This window comes from Lolium perenne, chromosome 7 (assembly GCF_019359855.2).
Source record: "Lolium perenne isolate Kyuss_39 chromosome 7, Kyuss_2.0, whole genome shotgun sequence".
NCBI classification, from domain to species: domain Eukaryota; kingdom Viridiplantae; phylum Streptophyta; class Magnoliopsida; order Poales; family Poaceae; genus Lolium; species Lolium perenne.
Genome location: NC_067250.2, coordinates 200,355,853 through 200,373,225, shown reverse-complemented (window position 1 = coordinate 200,373,225; position 17,373 = coordinate 200,355,853). Strand labels below are relative to the sequence as shown.

Below are 17,373 nucleotides of genomic sequence, written 5' to 3'. Positions count from 1 at the left end.
TAAGAAGCTCATTCTTGTCCATTATGCCTAACTAGTGTAAACAAGAAACAAAAAGTTGCAATTGCAGGATCTAAAGGAAATAGCTTTGAGTACTTACAGCGCCGGAAAATAGCTTAGTAGCCGAGATCCGGAGTGTGAGTACCTTTTACCTTTCCTCCCCGACAACGGCGCCAGAAAATAGCTTGATGTCTACGCCCCCCTCCTTTTCCTGTAGACAGTGTTGGGCCTCCAAGAGTAGAGGTTTGTAGAACAACAGCAAGTTTTCCCTTAAGTGGATCACCCAAGGTTTATCGAACTCAGGGAGGAAGAGGTCAAAGATATCCCTCTCATGCAACCCTGCAACCACAAAGCAAGAAGTCTCTTGTGTCCCCAACACACCTAATAGGTGCACTAGTTCGGCGAAGAGATAGTGAAATACAGGTGGTATGAATAAGTAGTGGCAACGGCACCAGAAAAGTGCTTTGCCCAGGACAGTAAACAAGCAGTAGTAACACAGCAGTAGTAACGCAGTAAAACAGTAAACAAGCAGCGATAGCAGTATTTAGGAACAAGGCCTAGGGATCATACTTTCACTAGTGGACACTCTCAACTTTGATCACATAACAGAATAGATAAATGCATACTCTACACTCTCTTGTTGGATGATGAACACATTGCGTAGGATTACACGAACCCTCAATGCCGGAGTTAACAAGCTCCACAATTCAATGTTCATATTTAAATAACCTTAGAGTGTAAGATAGATCAATACGACTAAACCAAGTACTAACATAGCATGCACACTGTCACCTTCACACTATGTAGGAGGAATAAAACTACTTTAATAACATCACTAGAGTAGCACATAGATGAATAGTGATACAAAACTCATATGAATCTCAATCATGTAAAGCAGCTCATGAGATTATTGTATTGAGGTACATGGGAGAGAGATGAACCACATAGCTACAGCGGAGCCCTCAGCCTCGGGAGTGGATTACTCCCTCCTCATCATGGAGGCAGCGATGGCGGTGAAGACGGCGGTGGAGATGGCTCCGGGAGCAATTCCCCGTCCCGACAGGGTGCCGGAACAGCGACTTCTATCCCCCGAATTGGACTTTCGCGATGGCGGTGGCTCTGGATGGTTTTCTCTGTTTCCGTCGAACTTGTCGATGTTTTTAGGTCAGGGACGAATATATAGGCGGAGAGGCGGCGCAAGGAGGCGGCTGGGGCCCCCACACCATAGGCTGGCGCGGCCAGGGGGCCACCCGCGCCGCCTTATGGTGTGGGCCCCCTGCTGCCCGCCTCCGACTCTCCTTCGGTGTTCCGGAAGCTTCCGGGAATTCTAAGACTTTCGGTGTTGATTTCGTCCGATTCCGAAAATATTTCCTTACTAGGATTTCTGAAACCAAAAACAGCAGAAAACAGCAACTGGCCTTTCGGCATCTCGTCAATAGGTTAGTTCCGGAAAACGCATAAATATGACATAAAATGTGAACAAAACAAGCATGGAACATCAGAAATTATAGATACGTTGGAGACGTATCACAGCCCACAACGGCGCCCCTGTCGTTTGGTTGCAACCCAGAATCTGCTTCTCCTTACCTCTTCTCTTCAGTGGTGAGGTTACCAGCGATCAACAACACAAGCAAGAACACAATCAAAATTCATGCAAACTTAGCACTAATCATAGTTCAAACATGGTCATAGTTCACGACACAGGACGATCATAGTTCATGACACAGTAGAGACGATCATAGTTCAACACACGATAGGAACAACAACTAGACACAGACATGGTAGCAGCGAGGCAGAACCAGGTACGTTTCAAACATGACTTTCGAAGGCGACACACCTCGTGGCATCGCCATGGTAACGACACCTGGTCATCACCTCAGTGCAGGTGTAGTCGAAGATGAGCACACTGTACTCGAAGGAGGACACCTTCTTGAAGATGAGGAACTGGCATACCTGCAGCTGATGAGCGATGGCGAAGCCCGCCCACCCCTGGTCGATGTATGCGTCATCGTCTTCTCTCGCCGTAGTCATCCTCCAGTTGTAGCCAGTGTTGGTCTTCACGATGATGCTCGAAGGGATTTCTCCGAACCACCTGACGAAATCTTGAGGGATCCGGAGCCGACTGAAGGTGGGCTTGAATACGATGCGCAGGAACTGGTCCGACCCTACGTCCGGCTAGAAGTGGCCGATGTTAGCCGCGCTTTGCTTCTTGGACGGTGATGTGGGCATTACCCTTCGGGTAACCCATATTATGTTAACTCTTACGGCCCAACCAGGGGCCCATGAAGATCATCCATCAACCACGATGGGTCGCTACGTCAGTTCCAAAGAAAGACACTTGATGAACAAAGCAAGAAGACGAAGAAGAAGGAAAGTTTAGATGTAGAACTCTTTGTAACCTAGTCGTACCCGGACAGAACCCTCGAGACCTGGCTCATAATATAAGGGCCAGGAGAGGGTCTGTCGAGAGACACAATCAATTTAGCCAGAACCACTGCAAGTCTAGAGCTAGGTCATACGTAATGTTAGTCTCTCGACGAGATCTTATCCTTAGCCTTCGGCTACCCCATTGTAACCCGATATTTTTAATAATCAAGATCAAACAAGCAGGAAGTAAGGGTTACCTCATCGAGGGCCCCGAACCTGGGTAAATCTCTCTCCCCATTTGTTTGGTATCCGATGTCTCGTGTCAGCCTACAGGATTCCGTCAACCCTAAGCCCCAAAAGGTGGGCATTGCCGAGGAGTACCCTCGACAGACGGTCTCTCCTCTGGGGTCTCAGGTGACCCAAGCTTGAGCTTCTCAGTCTGCCACAAGAACACATGGTATTATAGGTGTGCTTGTTCACCAGTATATAGATGAAAACGAACATTGAAAACATGTGATGCCTCATACATTGGCTCACACGGCAGCTAAAGGGACTGCCCTCAAACTAAGTCTAGTGTGCAAGTAATCACACACACATGACTAAGTTTGAAGGCAGTACCTTGCCTTCCATTGTGCCTTTGTTGAATCATTGGCCAATGCACTAGACAAACAAAATGAGGCCTCATAAATTGGATCACACGGCAGGCAAAGGGACTATCCGCAAACTAAGTCTAGTGTGCAAGAAATATGGCACACATAACTAAGTTTGAGGACAGCACCCTGCCTGCCGTTGTGCCATAGTTAAATCATTGGCCATTCCACAACTGAAGAAGTATAAACATGGAAAGCAATGTAGCATAGGCCTCATACAATAAGCAGATATGGAGGAGATGTTTGATCAGAACCAATAGCATGGTGATGTTCAGTCGTGCCATAGGTTCTGATCAATCATCTTTGCATGCACAGTAAAATCTAGAAGTTTCAGCAATCCACAGTCCGATCTAGGAAGGATCTACGGCAATCCGATATTAGAGTGACAAATCTAAGCAAATCGAGACCATGAACAGTAAGAACTGAACAAGAAAAATAAGTAATGGGGACGAACACCTTGCAAACATCAATACGAACCCTATCCTAACGGAAACCCTAGCAGATCTAATATGCATGTCGTCGCAAATGCCCTAGAATGACATGTTCTGGTAGAACGAGTACGAAGGTGAGAAGGAGAGGTCGTTACCACCATTGTTCCGGCCGAGGACGAGCTCGAGGTCGCGGGAGAACTCGAGATGTCGATGAAGACTGCGGAGCAGGTTCCGGCCGATGTCGTGGTGCTGCTCGCCGACGTCTCCTCCTCCGGTATCGGTGCTCCTCCGTGCGGCGGTGCGGCAGATTGGTCGGCGGGAGGGGAACCGCCGAGTGATGTGACAGTTTGGGGGAGGTCGCGAGTGAGAGGAAGGAGAGGGAGCGGTGAACCTAATTATGGCGTGTGTTCCCGAAGGGACGCGACGTTTCTGCCTCCCTTCTCGTGTGCAGCCTTCTGATTACAAGAGGCCTGGCCCTGAAGAAACTGTCATTCCGGACGTTCTTCGAGGCCTGTCAAGGAGTGCTTTAAAACTAGATTCCTGCAAAAACGCGGCGGCCTGCAGGCATTCAAACGACCCATTCCACGATCCAACCCATGAAAAAAAAAGTCATCTGCAGCTACCAACTGGCTAGATCAGAGTCGGGCGTTTTCAGTTTTCCTAAGCCCTCCTCGGGAAATAGCATATGATTGTGTGAGAACAGTTGGGCTCAGCCCATAAGCCGACGAAACAGGCCTGACCCAACAAACGCTTCTGGTGAACGGATAACCCACGACTGCATCGCCGTTTGCGACACCAATAAACGAGAACGAGCGCGTCGCGGCGACACCATTACCCGTCAGTCAGTCCTCCTTCTCCCTCTCTTATCCATCCCAGAGATATCTGCGGATGCCACTCTGGAGCTCGTGTCCAAATTAATAATCCCACCAAGAACACCAGCCTCCCTATTCGCCGCGGCGCTCCTCTGATTTTCTGGCGTTTCTTGGTTCTTTGGAGTCGCCCGGGAATTCTTGGTTTCTTGATGTGGAGATTGCTACCTTGCAATGGCAATCGGTGCCAAGAAGAGGGGAATGCTATGAGGCTGTGAGTTCATGGCCAGTAGAGGTGTATCCGCCCCTGCGTCGTAGGCGTCGGTGTGTGCCCGGAAGATGTGGTCTCCGTCGCATGACCTTAATGAGCTGCTCCGTGGTCAGCTCTAGCGGCGCTGCGGTCTGGCCAGCGGCAGAGGACAGGATCGGGCGACGGAGGGTTTGTGCATGCAAGATGTTCGATGTCAGTTCCCAGAGGAGCAGGAGGGCGAGGCACCTGGTGGGTTTTGCCAAGAAGAGGAGGAGGAGTTCCAAGAGGCAGCAGCCATGGTGGAAGGCGTGGTTCTCGGATTGGAATGACGAGGAAGAGAGCCTGGCCGGCTGGAGGGAGGACGATGAGTTGCTCCAGGAGGTTGTTAGCAACGAAGACCTGTCGGAGGATGACAAGTTTCAGACGTGGAAGAGGAAGGCCGAGGCGATTGTCGAGCTGCGGGAGGCCCAGCAGGATGCCGAGAATGCTGAAGGGCGGTCGTGGGAGGATTGGATCGGTGGGGGCAGCACGGCGGCGACGGGGGGTGGTGGTGATTGGGGCGGGGGTGGGAGCTTCTCGGACCAGATAACCGATGATCCGATGCAGATAGTGAGGGATAAGGGCATCATCGAAACTTTTAAAGACTCCATCGATGAAGATTACGAAGACATGTTGTTTGAGGACCGGGTTTTTTTATATGCTTCGGCGAACTCGGTGCGTTCTTTAAACTACCTTGCTTAGTTCATAATTTACTGCCTGACAATAGTCATGAGATATCATCTTCTCCTCATGTTCACTACCATGTAGTGATTTTACACATGTGGTGTACTTACTATTATGCCTAGCGTAACAATAAACTCGAACCTTTTTGCCATGCAACATTGCTGTGGATCCATTTCGATGATAGAAAATGGGATGCTACTGAGTTTATCAGGCATCTGGTTTATTGCAACAGGACCTTAGGGAACTCGTTCTAACAAGAAAAATCTACTTCGCAGGCCAAATTCCTAGCATTGTTGATTGTGGTTCCATGGGTGCTGGATTTTCTAGTGCATGACTACGTTATGATGCCATTCCTAGACAGGTAATTTCATGTTACCACTATGGTGTTCCATGTATACCGATCTCATGTTAGGAAATTTATAATGTGCAACTACCAATAATTGCATCTCTTTGTGCTTCTGTAATTCAATTCTGTCATGTGTTCTAAACGCAGAACTGATTACATTGATCATTTTACGATAACAGGTATGTCAAAAAGGTACCACTTGCTGCTGAACTGCTTGATGTAAGACGCAGTCAGAAGCTTCAGATGATAAAGGACCTAAATCTTGAGAAAGCAAGATTCCGTCTTGAAGTAGAGATTGGTAAATCTCCTCCACTTTCTGATGAGGAGTTCTGGTCAGAGTTGCAGGAAAAAGCGTGAGACTTATGCTTTCTTGTAGAGTTGTTGCTTATATTACTGCATTTGGAATGACTGACATGAACATTGATCTTCTCATTTCTTATGTTGATAGTAAAAACATTGTTTTGAGATCCAATTAATTGATCTATTAAATTTTAATGTATTGATCTGTTACTTTATCAGGGTAGAGTTGAGGGATGAATGGAGATTAGAAAACCGACAAGCATTTGCAAACATCTGGTCTGATATTGTTTATGGGGCCGCCCTATTCCTTATTATGTACTTTAACCAGAGTAAAGTAAGTATATATAGGATAAGCAGTGTTTTTGTACATTTTCATACTGATGTGCTTGTACCATGTGGATCTTCAGAAATAGAAACATTTTGTGTTATTAGGCCTCTTGAGCAATTAACCAACTTCAGCTGTTAATAGTTGATTATGTCATGTCAAACAACTGCAGAACTGAACTGTATCAGAAAAATTCCTCATTCTGCCAATACTTCACAATGTTTTGTTAGATAGTTTCCATGGCAACTGCAGTTTCAGTAAAAAAATGTAATCAATGAGTAAACAGTACTGGTGGTGTACATGTTTTATGTACAAGAACACGGCCTACTTTTTGCTTCCTGCTAAAATTAAAGCTATATTGCTACCAGTTGGCATACATCTTACTCTTCTGCTACTTTCAGGTTGCAATGCTGAAGTTCACAGGATATAAATTACTAAATAATATCTCGGACAGTGGGAAGGCCTTTCTTATCATTCTAGTGTCAGACATCCTTCTGGGGTAAGTTATATGTATTCCTTTTTCAAAATGCATATTTGTTATATTTGGCCTTTAGTGTGATAACATGATACTCCTTTCTGTTATCCAAAAAAATTCATGCTCGACACCAACATTATCTGAAAACACAGTTTGGAACGACCGCAACTAGACGTGCAATCCCAAAATGCCAGATGCATCCTGTAAGCTTCAGAAAAGTCTACCTAGAACCTGTACAATGAAAACAAACAACTCATAACTACATCTTGTGCATATCTCAATAACTATATTCCTAATTACTTAAAGATTTTTCTCCAAAGGAAAATGTTTAACTTGAAGCCTGATACTGAGGCAATATTCCATCTATCAGGCATTGCTCATGACAGCAAAGTAGTGTTCTAAAAAGTGCAAGCTGGGTAGCGCCCATTTCATGGTCTAGTCAGACTAGTCAGCCAACTAGTGGATGGTGCCTAGCGCTTACGTGAGCTATTTGGTCACATCTTAGTAGAATTGATTTTCACTTTACAAGTGATCCTAGAACAGAGTAAAAACACCATTTTATTCATATCTTAAGTGTTTTTTTTTTTGTCTTTTGTGTGATGTTTATAGCATATATTATGTGTTAGTATGATAGTATCTTAATAAACCTTCTACTTAGGGATTCAATTCTATTTACCATCTTGTTAGGAAATACTGAATGGTATTTACCATAATTGTTAGGAAATACTGATTTTTATCTACAATCAGTTGTGAATACTGAACAAAAGCACTGCGCCTGAGAAGTTGATTAACACAGAAGCACATGAGCAGAAAAATGTACCTGTACTATTTTGTATTCATGTTTAATGGGACATATGGTGATATCAAACAGCTAAGTAGTTCTGTAAGTTGGTTTATATTTTATTTTTTGAGTTAACAGAAAGCAACGCTAATATTATTTTGTTTTGCACTCTCCTTTTTTTGTTTAAATTTCCTGTGATCCTATCGGCTGTATGAACATTTTGTAGCTGCACTGTCTCAGGTACCACTCAGAGGCAGGTTGGCACTCGTTGGTAGAAATCATTCTTGAACACTATGGGCTTGAAGCCGACCAAGCTGCAGTCACCTTTTTCGTTTGTCTGGTTCCAGTTGCCCTGGATGTATTTATAAAATTTTGGGTGAGTCTACTTTGTGTGTTGGCACAGTCAAATGATTGGGACATGACAAAATATTTGAAAGATTAAACGAAGCATTTTTTGGTTAGAGAGCCAAGCTTTAACCAAGATGATAATTTAAGAATATCCTTAATTCCGGATTTCAGCAACTCCGGCAGACACTTAAAATCACATTATATACATTCTTTAATAGTCTTTTCAAGAAACTGGATTTGCACTTGCTCTAGTTTTTATTACAATCTTTTGTGGAATCAATTTCGTTTTCCTTGAACTATTTTGTTTAAATCTCCTCAACTGTTCACATTCTAATATGCAAGTACCATAATCTCATAAAGCAGAACTAAGGAGTACCTGCTCTCTGGATAAGATCAGCATACTTAATGTAGTTTCCTTATTTTGCAGGTATATAAATACCTTCCAAGATTATCTCCTAGTGTGGGTAACATTTTGGATGAAGTGAGGCGCCACTAGAGAATTTTTTCCATCAGGAATTTAGTTCCTGACATAAGGGAATTGCTAGGAGAAGTTCATTCCAGGTATGTATAGACTTCCGTGTATGGTTGGCTCCGGTGTCATTGTGTGAGTAGTAGTGGAAAACTAGCAGTGACTGATACAGTGATACAAGTATTCATTAATGTTATTTAAGGAGAATCCAAGAGCATCTTTTCACCTTTCGTTATGTAGAGATGCACATTTCCTTTTGTGATACACATACACCATCGCCAATTTATTTCTAATCAACAACTTTAGCTGGCAAATCGTGAGTGTATTTTTAATGGAACTCTTTGTGATGGTGTCCAATATTTCTATGAATGCACTATAAACTCTCCAAACTGTAGCTGGCAAGTCTGGCTTAAATATTTTTTGCACGAAGGGGAAAAACATTCTGATTATGTATTGCAGGTCAGTCCATGTATCATCTGAACTAGGACTTCAATTCTGAAAGAACCGTTCTTCGACAGGCCTCAGCTCGGAGTTGCGATGTGTCCGTTCAATTAGTCATCAGTTGGATCTCTATGTGCTATGGCTGGCAACTTCGGATGTCACCTGAACCAGTTATTGTTCCTTCTAAAAAACATGCCATACTATACAAATTATCGTGTGCTATAGATATCTCCAGGTAAATGTCAAGATTTTGCGCCATAGGTATCATACAGGAGAATGCAATTTTCTTACATACAGATTTATGAATGCCAAATGGTTTTCGTCCCCAGCCCCCTCAAGAAAAAAAGGAGCATCTTCTTTTTGATTATCCTGTTGTGACTTCTGAACAGGCTACTATAGAATAATGTATAAACACAATAGATGCAGCAGTGGCAACTTTTTCTTCTTGCTTGTGCAACTGAAACGCCGTAACATAATTTACTCTTTCTTTCATGCTTCTGAAGTTGGTAAGTTCATCGAAAATTTGAATCATCTGCTTTGTTTACTGGCATGCATTATATATATACAACTGCGTTTATAGTGGTAAACTGAAACAGCAATTTGCAGAACTAAGAAGTAATCTGAAATTGTCTAACATTTTTTTTGACTGTAACTACGGCGGGCGTGAGCCAGCCTGAACATATATTCAGCCAAGTTGCCTATGAAGCTTTTCAGCCTCTACAAGATGGGTTCAAATGAACCAGAGTACACGGAGGTTACAAAGGAGAAGAAGAAAAGAAAAAACGCACACCACCAACAGACAAGACTAAGAAAAGAAAAAACAAAGTGGCCACCCCTCAATCTAGGGGACGGTTGGCCGATGAGAAATCTCATCACGACCCAGGCACAACAATCATGAGGAAGAGCCCCAAGGACACGAAGGAGGGACAACCCAGCTCGAGGACTCGCCGGAGTAGTCGAACGGCCTTGGTTCGCCGAGACCCAGCACCGACACTACACCATCGACGTAATCGAAGGGAAACGCGCATCCGAGACTCTGTGTCGAGGGTGTGGCCGAAAGGTTGCGCACAGCCGAGACGACGCCACGACACCTGTGTGCCACCAGCTGGAGTCGAAGGGCATCAAAAGGCAGAGACACCCATAGATTACTCTCGCATGGACCACCCACCGCATGTCGAAGATCCCCACCAAGGACCCGACACCAGAGCCCAGCAACCGGCAAGAAGACGCCGCCACCACCACTGCCACGGCTCACCTCGCATCGGAGAGGAGACCGCACCCATGGCCGCCATCTGCATCACCATGGGGCACACCAGAGCAGACAGAAGCAGCGTCCTCTGCCACTGATGGCAAGACAGAGGGGCTCCACACCCAGCCACGACGCACCCCCGGGTGGGAAGCACGTCACCACCATGGCCACCACTGCGAAACCACGGCACCCGCCAGCCCCAACGGCAAACCGCTGCAGGCTGATAGCAAGGTAAGGAGGAGGCGACTCACGCAGCCACTCCACCGACCACCAGAAATAGAGAGCTCAACGACCCGAACTAGCACCACCACACCACGTGGAGGAAAACCACGTCGGAGACGGCAGCTCCGCCAGCACCATGCTGGCAGGAGCACTGCACCAAGGCAGCAGCACCTCTAGACCCGCCCGACGCGCCGCCCGATGCAGCCACGCCGGCCGCCACCGCCAACACCACCGTGGGCCACCGCCCGAGAGCCCCCACCACCCTCTACGGAGGAGACCGCCGGAGGAGCCACCACACGCAGCAGCAGCGCAGCGCCGCCTCGTGCCGCCGCCGTCCGGCCAGCCCCCGAGCCGCAACAGCCAGAAAAGGGCGCCGAAGCCGGGCCGCCCAGATCCCGCGCGTAGGAGGGCGCCCCGCCGCCACAGCGCCGCCAGGGCTTTCCCCGACGACGGCCACAGGTGACGGCGAGGGCAGGGGAGACGGGGGAGCTTGCCCGGCTGGCTGGATCTGGGCGCTCCGGTGCGGCCCGGCTCAGCCGTACGGGAGCGGGAGCGGATGCGCTCCGGTTTCTTACTTTCCCTGTAGTTTGTGACCCAAAAATTGTCTAACATTACGATGGCACAGATCAAATCACCACTCACTAGTGCTCAGGGTCTGACGCCTCGCCGGATTTCCGATGGTACCACCGGCACACACACACCAGTGCTGATTGCCGGAATGCCAAGCCGCCATCGTATAGCCTGCTGGCACCTCTGGACGACCGTCGTCTGAAGCTGAGGATTCTTCTGTGTTTTCTTTCACGCTTCTGCTCTTCTTCTTGCTCTTACGTCTTATTCCTTCTTCTCACGGATATCCACAGGTAGTATGATCATGTTCAGAACTTTGCTGATTACAAATGAGAATTCTTCCCAACGTGGGGAAATGCTTCTTCTTTTGTTTTTAGTGAATGACCATGTCACCTTCCTTAAACAAAGGATGCCTTGCCCGAAGGGGGAAGGCTGTGATAGTGGCACATGTTTTGCCGATAGATAGATTCTTGGTCGGCTAGCAAATGTTCTTCTATTAAGGAGATCAGCAGCATCTTGTCTGCCTAGCTATGCATTTTCCTCGTTTAAGCCGGTGACTTGCGGGACATATCGCTGGGGACTAGGGAGGATAACTTATGCTCCACAAGCCATGAATAAAGGGGTATACTCCACAACATCTTGTCTGGCTAGCTATGCCTTTTTGCTGTCACCCAACCCTAACTCCCGTGCGACGGCGCCGCGCCGCACCGGGGAATCAGCCGCCATCGCTTGAGCCTCCCTCTACAACATCCCAACCTCTCTCCGCCGCCGCCGCACTAAGCCTGCACGGTATGGCGGCGGTGGGTTCCTACCGGGCGCGACCTCGAGGTAGGAGGGCGGCGGCGCTTTCTACTTCGACGGCATGGTGGTGGGCGGTGGCGTTGGCCGGTCTGCCAAGCGATGGTTGGGAAGCTACGTTGGCGCGTCTAGGCTGGTTTGTGCCCATCGGGGCCTGGAGGTCCGCTTGCCGACCTGCGAGTGCGGCGATATGTTGCGCAACCCTTTCCATGTGGGTGTCGGGGTGGCGGTCTCGGGCATGGTGGCGGCCTCCTACCAGAGGTGGCCGGCTGGATTGGGCTTGGTGTGGTGGATCTTGGGATCCCACAACTGGCTACGATGTGGTTTCGGTGGATGGTGGAAGAGAAGACGCGTGGTGGCGGTGTTGGGGGGTGTGCGGAGCTACGTCATCCGAGGCGCTACTGCCATGGCGGGTGTCAAGGGGCACGTATGATCCGTCTAGGACGACGGGTCGTTGCGGCAACTGCGCTCATGGCTAAACAGGCTGCTCTCCGCGGTGGTGGCATGGACCCTTTTGGGTGTGATGCCGGTCAACAAGTACGGCGGCGGTCTCCATCATCTTCGCCTCTTCTACCGAATGGTGGTGTGGGGGTTACTGGCTCACTTGAATAGAGGCGAAGGTCCTAGGGTTCATCCCGCGCCAAGACAAATATCTGCCTCATGCTTGTCTTCATTGATCTGGCCGGAGTGCCGAGTTCTGGAAGGCTCCACCGGTGAACTCCCTTGGGTGCCTTTATGCTTGGAGATTGCTGGATCGGATAGTATTCAGTGGTGCACACCCATGTTTTTTTTCCTGGCCGTTTGATTCAGGAGGGAGCGGCGCGAAGTTCTGCAGTATGTTGCCTTGGTGCCATGGTGAAGTCACTCGTGGAGAATGGCATGGAAGCCGAGTTCTGAGGACGAGTAATGGTGGTTCAACTACTGGTGGTGATTTGTGACTTGGAGCAGCGGCAATGGCAAGTGGGGGTGATACCGTGACATCATCGGAAAAGTTCATAGTTTAAACTTGGAGGGTGAAAATCCAAGGTCTGACCTTAATTGGTTGTGTTTGGCAACGCCGCAATAGTCTTGTTGAAGGCATTATTTTGTGAGCGCGGCCATTTTCCAGGGTGAAAATCTATGATATGATCATTTGTATACACATCAAAACTACCATCCATCCCACTCTTTCGCGCATAGGAGCCGAGACACAGTAGCGACGACGAGGCTTGTGCATTGTTTCCTTTTAGAGGCATTGCTTTTGGAGAAGTTAAATTTCTATTTTTGTTGTGGTGTTTGGTTCACTGTTACAAGAAATAGATCACGTAGAGAGATTTTTCTTTTATGTAATTGTTCTGTTTTTTTATTATTGTCATTAGAGCACTGTGTTGTTACGTTGTTACAGAGGCTGGGTGTAATTGCTATTCTTTATCAAAAAAGCTATGCATTTTCCCCGTTGAAGGCGGTGACTTGCGGGGCATATCACTGGGGTCTAGGTAGGATAACTTATGCTACACAAGCCATGAATAACCATGTCTAGACCCCAGAGGGCAAAATACCAAGTTATGGGGATTGTCTTCACCTCTGTAGCCGGAACATGTGGTTGGTATGAGTACATCTAAAAGCCAACACAAGTCTTGACTATCTTCTCAGGATCTGTCTAGTAAAATTCTTGTCGGAAGATTTTTGCAACGAGCGACCTGGCACCATGATGACCATGGTTGCCAAGATGGATCTCTCTCTTACGATCTCAACTCCTTTCGAAGAGACACGACGCTAAAAATCTCTAGTTGTGCTCTGTTTGTAGAGTTGACCGTTGATAACAGTGTAACCTCTGCCACCCCGGATGACCTATAGCTGAGTAACCTCTACCACGCTGGATTATGTGGTATTTTGCACTTGTCATCGGATAGAGTTCGGTCTGTGAAGTAGGCTAGGAATGACATCGTTCAGCTAGGAATTAATGCCATGAAGATTTGTACGGGTGACTTGGCTCCTTTTTATTTGTGCACATATAGGGTAAAAATAAGTGGCTTTTTGTAGAGTGGCTATCATAAATAAGGTGCAGACTTCAGCACTTTAGTTTTCATAGGCAGTAGACTTTTAAGGATGGACAAATTCAAGGTGTGGGGATTTATCTCGATCTGCTGCTATATGTGGATTTATTTTCCATCTTTAGCCGATTAAGTTAAATTTTATGTACATAAATTATAATTCATATTATTTTTGGAGAAAATAGTAGAAGGTACCCTGCAAATGTGTTACCCAAACAATGCCCAAATAAAGGTTATGTGTCCACCTAGTATAGATGCCGCAGATCGAAAGAGCCAAATATAAAACTAACCAAATAATGTTAAAATTCAAAAATTCGTGAAACCTACGAATGGAGTCATCACATGTCATGTAATTCCTAGTAACATTACCAAACCAGTCATACAAAGGTTTTGGTGAAGAGTTGTTCACAAAATTTGATACTATGTATGACTTTGGTTGGCTTTTTGCCCATTTAAGCATGGGCCATGTAACATCCATAGAAAACTTGCTTCTCATAAGCTCATTTGTGGCAGCGAGATGCATCTTCTCATGGCCAAAAACTTTGCCAACTAGAGTTTTTTGCTTCTATGCAAAAAAATCTTTATGTTTGTTCATGTAGAGGGGAAAATGAGTGATTTCGTGTCAAGTGGTACCAAAAAAAGATACAGACTACCATCACTTCAGTTTTCACAAACCTTTAAGAATGGCCAAATACAAGTTGTGAGGTTTTATCTCGATCTGCTGCTTTATACCGATTTATTTTTAAGTTTTGGCTGATTAAATTCAAAATTAATCAGTATGCACATAAACTAACATTTATAAATTTTTGGAGAAAATACTTGGAGGTACCCTCCAAGTGTGGTATCCCCAAACAATGCCCAAACATGGGTTCAACTTCCACCTAGTACAAACGCCGTAGATTGGAAGTTTAACTTAAATTTGAAACAACCCAAATGAGGTTAAAAAATCAAAAAAGTTATGAAACCTTGTGCATGGAGCCATCACATGGTATGTAGTTCCTACTAAAAATACCAGACCAGCCATACAAAGGTTTTGGTGAAGAGTTGTTCATAAAATTTGGTACCATGTATGACTTTGATAAACTTTCTACCCATTTAGGCATGCTTCATGAAAGATCCATAGCAAACTTGCTTCCCATGAGGACATTTTTGTCAGAAATGTGCATCTTCTTGTGGCCAATAATTTTGCCAACTAGTGTTTCTTTGCTTCTATGAAAAAAAAGATTTTCCTTTTATATTTGTACATGTAGAGGGAAAAATGAGTGATTTTTCGTAAAGTGGCTACCAAAAGTAAGGTACATACGGTCATCACTTCCGTTTTCGCAGTAGACCTTTAAGGACGGCCAAATTCAAGTTGTGATGATTATCTCGATTTGTTGCTTTATATGTATTTACTTTCAAGATTTAGCCGATTAAACCAAATTTGAACTATATATACATAAATTACAATTTATAAATTTTCAAAGAAATAATTGGAGGTACCCTGCAAGTGTGGTCCCCAAACAATGCCCAAACATGGGTTTTGCGTCAACCTAGTACAAATGCAGCATACCAGAAGTTTGAGCTAATTTTATACCAATTAAATGAGGTTAAAAAATCAAAAAAAAAAGTGAAACTTGCACCTGAAGCCATCACATGTGATGTAGTCCCTGGTAAAAGTACCATTATCGGAGATGAGCACAAGCTCACAGATTGTGTTGGTTGACGTCAGGGAAGATGACCTCGATTCCCTCGATTCCTAGATCCCTAGCAAGCTCACATCGATGGAAAAGCAATTGAAGACTCGCCAGAGCTTCTAAACTACTTATTACATGAGGATCTCCCTCGCGGGGGGCTTGCTGGTGTTCCCGTTTTGGGGTTGCTCCAGCGAGCGAGCGCGAGACTGAGAGAGAGAAAGTTGTGAGATCCTCATGTGATAAGTAGTTTAGAAGCTCTGACGAGTCTTCAATTGCTCTATAGTTTGAATGGTTCCAGGACTATTTATATTCCCCTAGAGTTGGTTCACCAGAGTTGGTGGTATCGATAGCGAGGTCAGTTTGCCGACAACGACGCGTCAACGATGGGGAGATGACACAAGAGAATTTGTGTTTTTGCGAAAAAACCCTTGTTGGCTTGGGCTTATGTGATACGCGGGATGATGAGCTGGTTTTCCTATGCAAAGAAAATATGTTTAACATGGGTCAACACCAGGGTTATTGTAATAATAATATCGACAAGTATCTCCCAGTATATATTGTCCCTTAGGAGCTTTTGCAAAATGGTATCCACTCTACCCTATAGCCGCATTGTCAATGCGTCCACGTTTACACTCAAAATGGTGTTTGGAAATAGCCATTCTATAAGTTGCTAGAGTAACAGTATTGGATAATGGCTATAACTAGTGCTGAATTAAATACTAATTATATAAAGGGATGAATACAACGAGAGGTAAGGTATGGAGAGATTCAGTTTATGACGATAGAGAATGGAATAAGTGTGGGACAAGTGAATTTTAATGCTTCATATAAATATGCAAGTAGGCAAGTAACCAATAATTAGTTGGACTCCACGGTCAGTTTTCATCCAACACCCATGATTCTACAGTGCATCGCTCAGTAGCCCTAGCTAGCACCATGATTAAGGTCATGACACCAAATCAAGGCCTTAAGCTCTATGGTTCCTTGTTGTTCCTCGAGTAATACTAGAACCCCTTTGATATCTGCCATGTCACTTAGGCTAGGGAGTTACTGAATTAGATAAAAGAAAATAAAGTGTGATAGAACAAATAGAACATGTCATGTTTCCTCGCTGCATGGTGAGGCTCTCTGGTACGGGTGTGTTCTCATGCTGCACCACGTGTTCTTTTCTTTTTTGAGTTTTTCCGCTACCGAAGAAGTCGATACGACCAAACTATACGGGCATGGCTGCCCGTATGAGAGGTAGTTAAATTCTCTGGTAGCTTTGCGCTTTTCTTCGCTGCGGAGTGATGATGGTTGATGGCGTCACCAAATACCGCTTGATGGCAACAACTCTGTGTGTACCATTTCGTTGGGACTCCAAGTGCAGAGTCTTGTAGCAAGCATCTTTTTCCCACAAGGGTGTCTCGAGGGTTTATATCGAACTCGCGGGGAATGGCAGAGATGGTGAATTCTTCCTTCTCCTCTTATAGAACCTGCAAAATAAAGTTATTGCCTTGTGTCCCCAACTCTGGTGTGTGGTTGCCAAGCACAAGGTTTCGTATTAGTAAAGGAAATTCAAGGATAAAAGTAAAGTAAAGTAGAATAAAGTAAACAACTTAAGTAAACTAGATGAAAGCAATAAAGGCTAATGGTATTTAGGTTTTGTGTGTGTGTGTATGTAGAGATAGTATTTTTGGTATTTTCGGATTAAATAACTGTAGAAAATTTAAAGCAAGGTAAAAGTGTTGGGAAGGTGTTTTTAGTGATTTAAAATGGACCGACGTTCATGGGTTCACATGTCTATTCTCCTTTTAAGTTGTAGTGAACACTAACAATTCATCAATGACATAATATTGATGGAGCTTCAATATGTGTTTGATAGGCATTCATGTGGGCATTACGTCCTAACATAGAGATGATGCACCATATCTCTCTTATACTCCTCGAGAAAGGGAAAACTCCAAGCAATCTTGAATTAGGAATCAACATAGTATAGACTTAAGTAATATGACATAATGGTTCAATATCAAATATTCTACCTTGAAAAAACAAGATTATCACAATGTCACATGATAAACATAGCAAATGTATTCACTTTATCCCTAGTGAGGAGGTAAAATAAAGGTAAATACCA

At 45.3% G+C, this 17,373-nt stretch overlaps 1 protein-coding gene across 2 annotated transcripts; it reads left to right on the top strand.

The window, feature by feature from the left end:
• The first annotated feature begins 4,254 nt into the window (after positions 1 to 4,254).
• Positions 4,255 to 9,040, top strand: LOC127314504 (protein DAY-LENGTH-DEPENDENT DELAYED-GREENING 1, chloroplastic). 2 transcript variants are annotated; one of them, XM_051344976.2, is made up of 8 exons: positions 4,256 to 5,218; positions 5,503 to 5,588; positions 5,753 to 5,926; positions 6,093 to 6,207; positions 6,600 to 6,697; positions 7,695 to 7,830; positions 8,230 to 8,363; positions 8,731 to 9,040. In XM_051344976.2, the coding sequence occupies exons 1-7, from the start codon at positions 4,610 to 4,612 to the stop codon at positions 8,296 to 8,298; spliced, it is 1,287 nt and encodes a 428-aa protein (XP_051200936.1). In that variant the 5' UTR covers positions 4,256 to 4,609; the 3' UTR covers positions 8,299 to 8,363; positions 8,731 to 9,040. The 2 variants fall into 2 exon arrangements, with proteins under 2 accessions (XP_051200937.1, XP_051200936.1); XM_051344977.2 differs by lacking the exons at positions 7,695 to 7,830; positions 8,230 to 8,363; positions 8,731 to 9,040 and adding an exon at positions 7,394 to 7,631 and having other exon boundaries at positions 4,255 to 5,218.
• Positions 9,041 to 17,373: the final 8,333 nt, after the last annotated feature.

What these genes read in the sequence shown, in the direction of transcription:
- LOC127314504 (XM_051344976.2), top strand. Translation starts at nt 4,610, where the DNA reads ATGACCTTAATGAGCTGCTCCGTGGTCAGCTCTAGCGGCGCTGCGGTC. An exon ending in TCAGAGTTGCAGGAAAAAGC is followed by an intron (nt 5,927 to 6,092) that starts GTGAGACTTATG and finishes TTACTTTATCAG; the next exon opens with GGTAGAGTTGAGGGATGAAT. An exon ending in TGTACTTTAACCAGAGTAAA is followed by an intron (nt 6,208 to 6,599) that starts GTAAGTATATAT and finishes TGCTACTTTCAG; the next exon opens with GTTGCAATGCTGAAGTTCAC.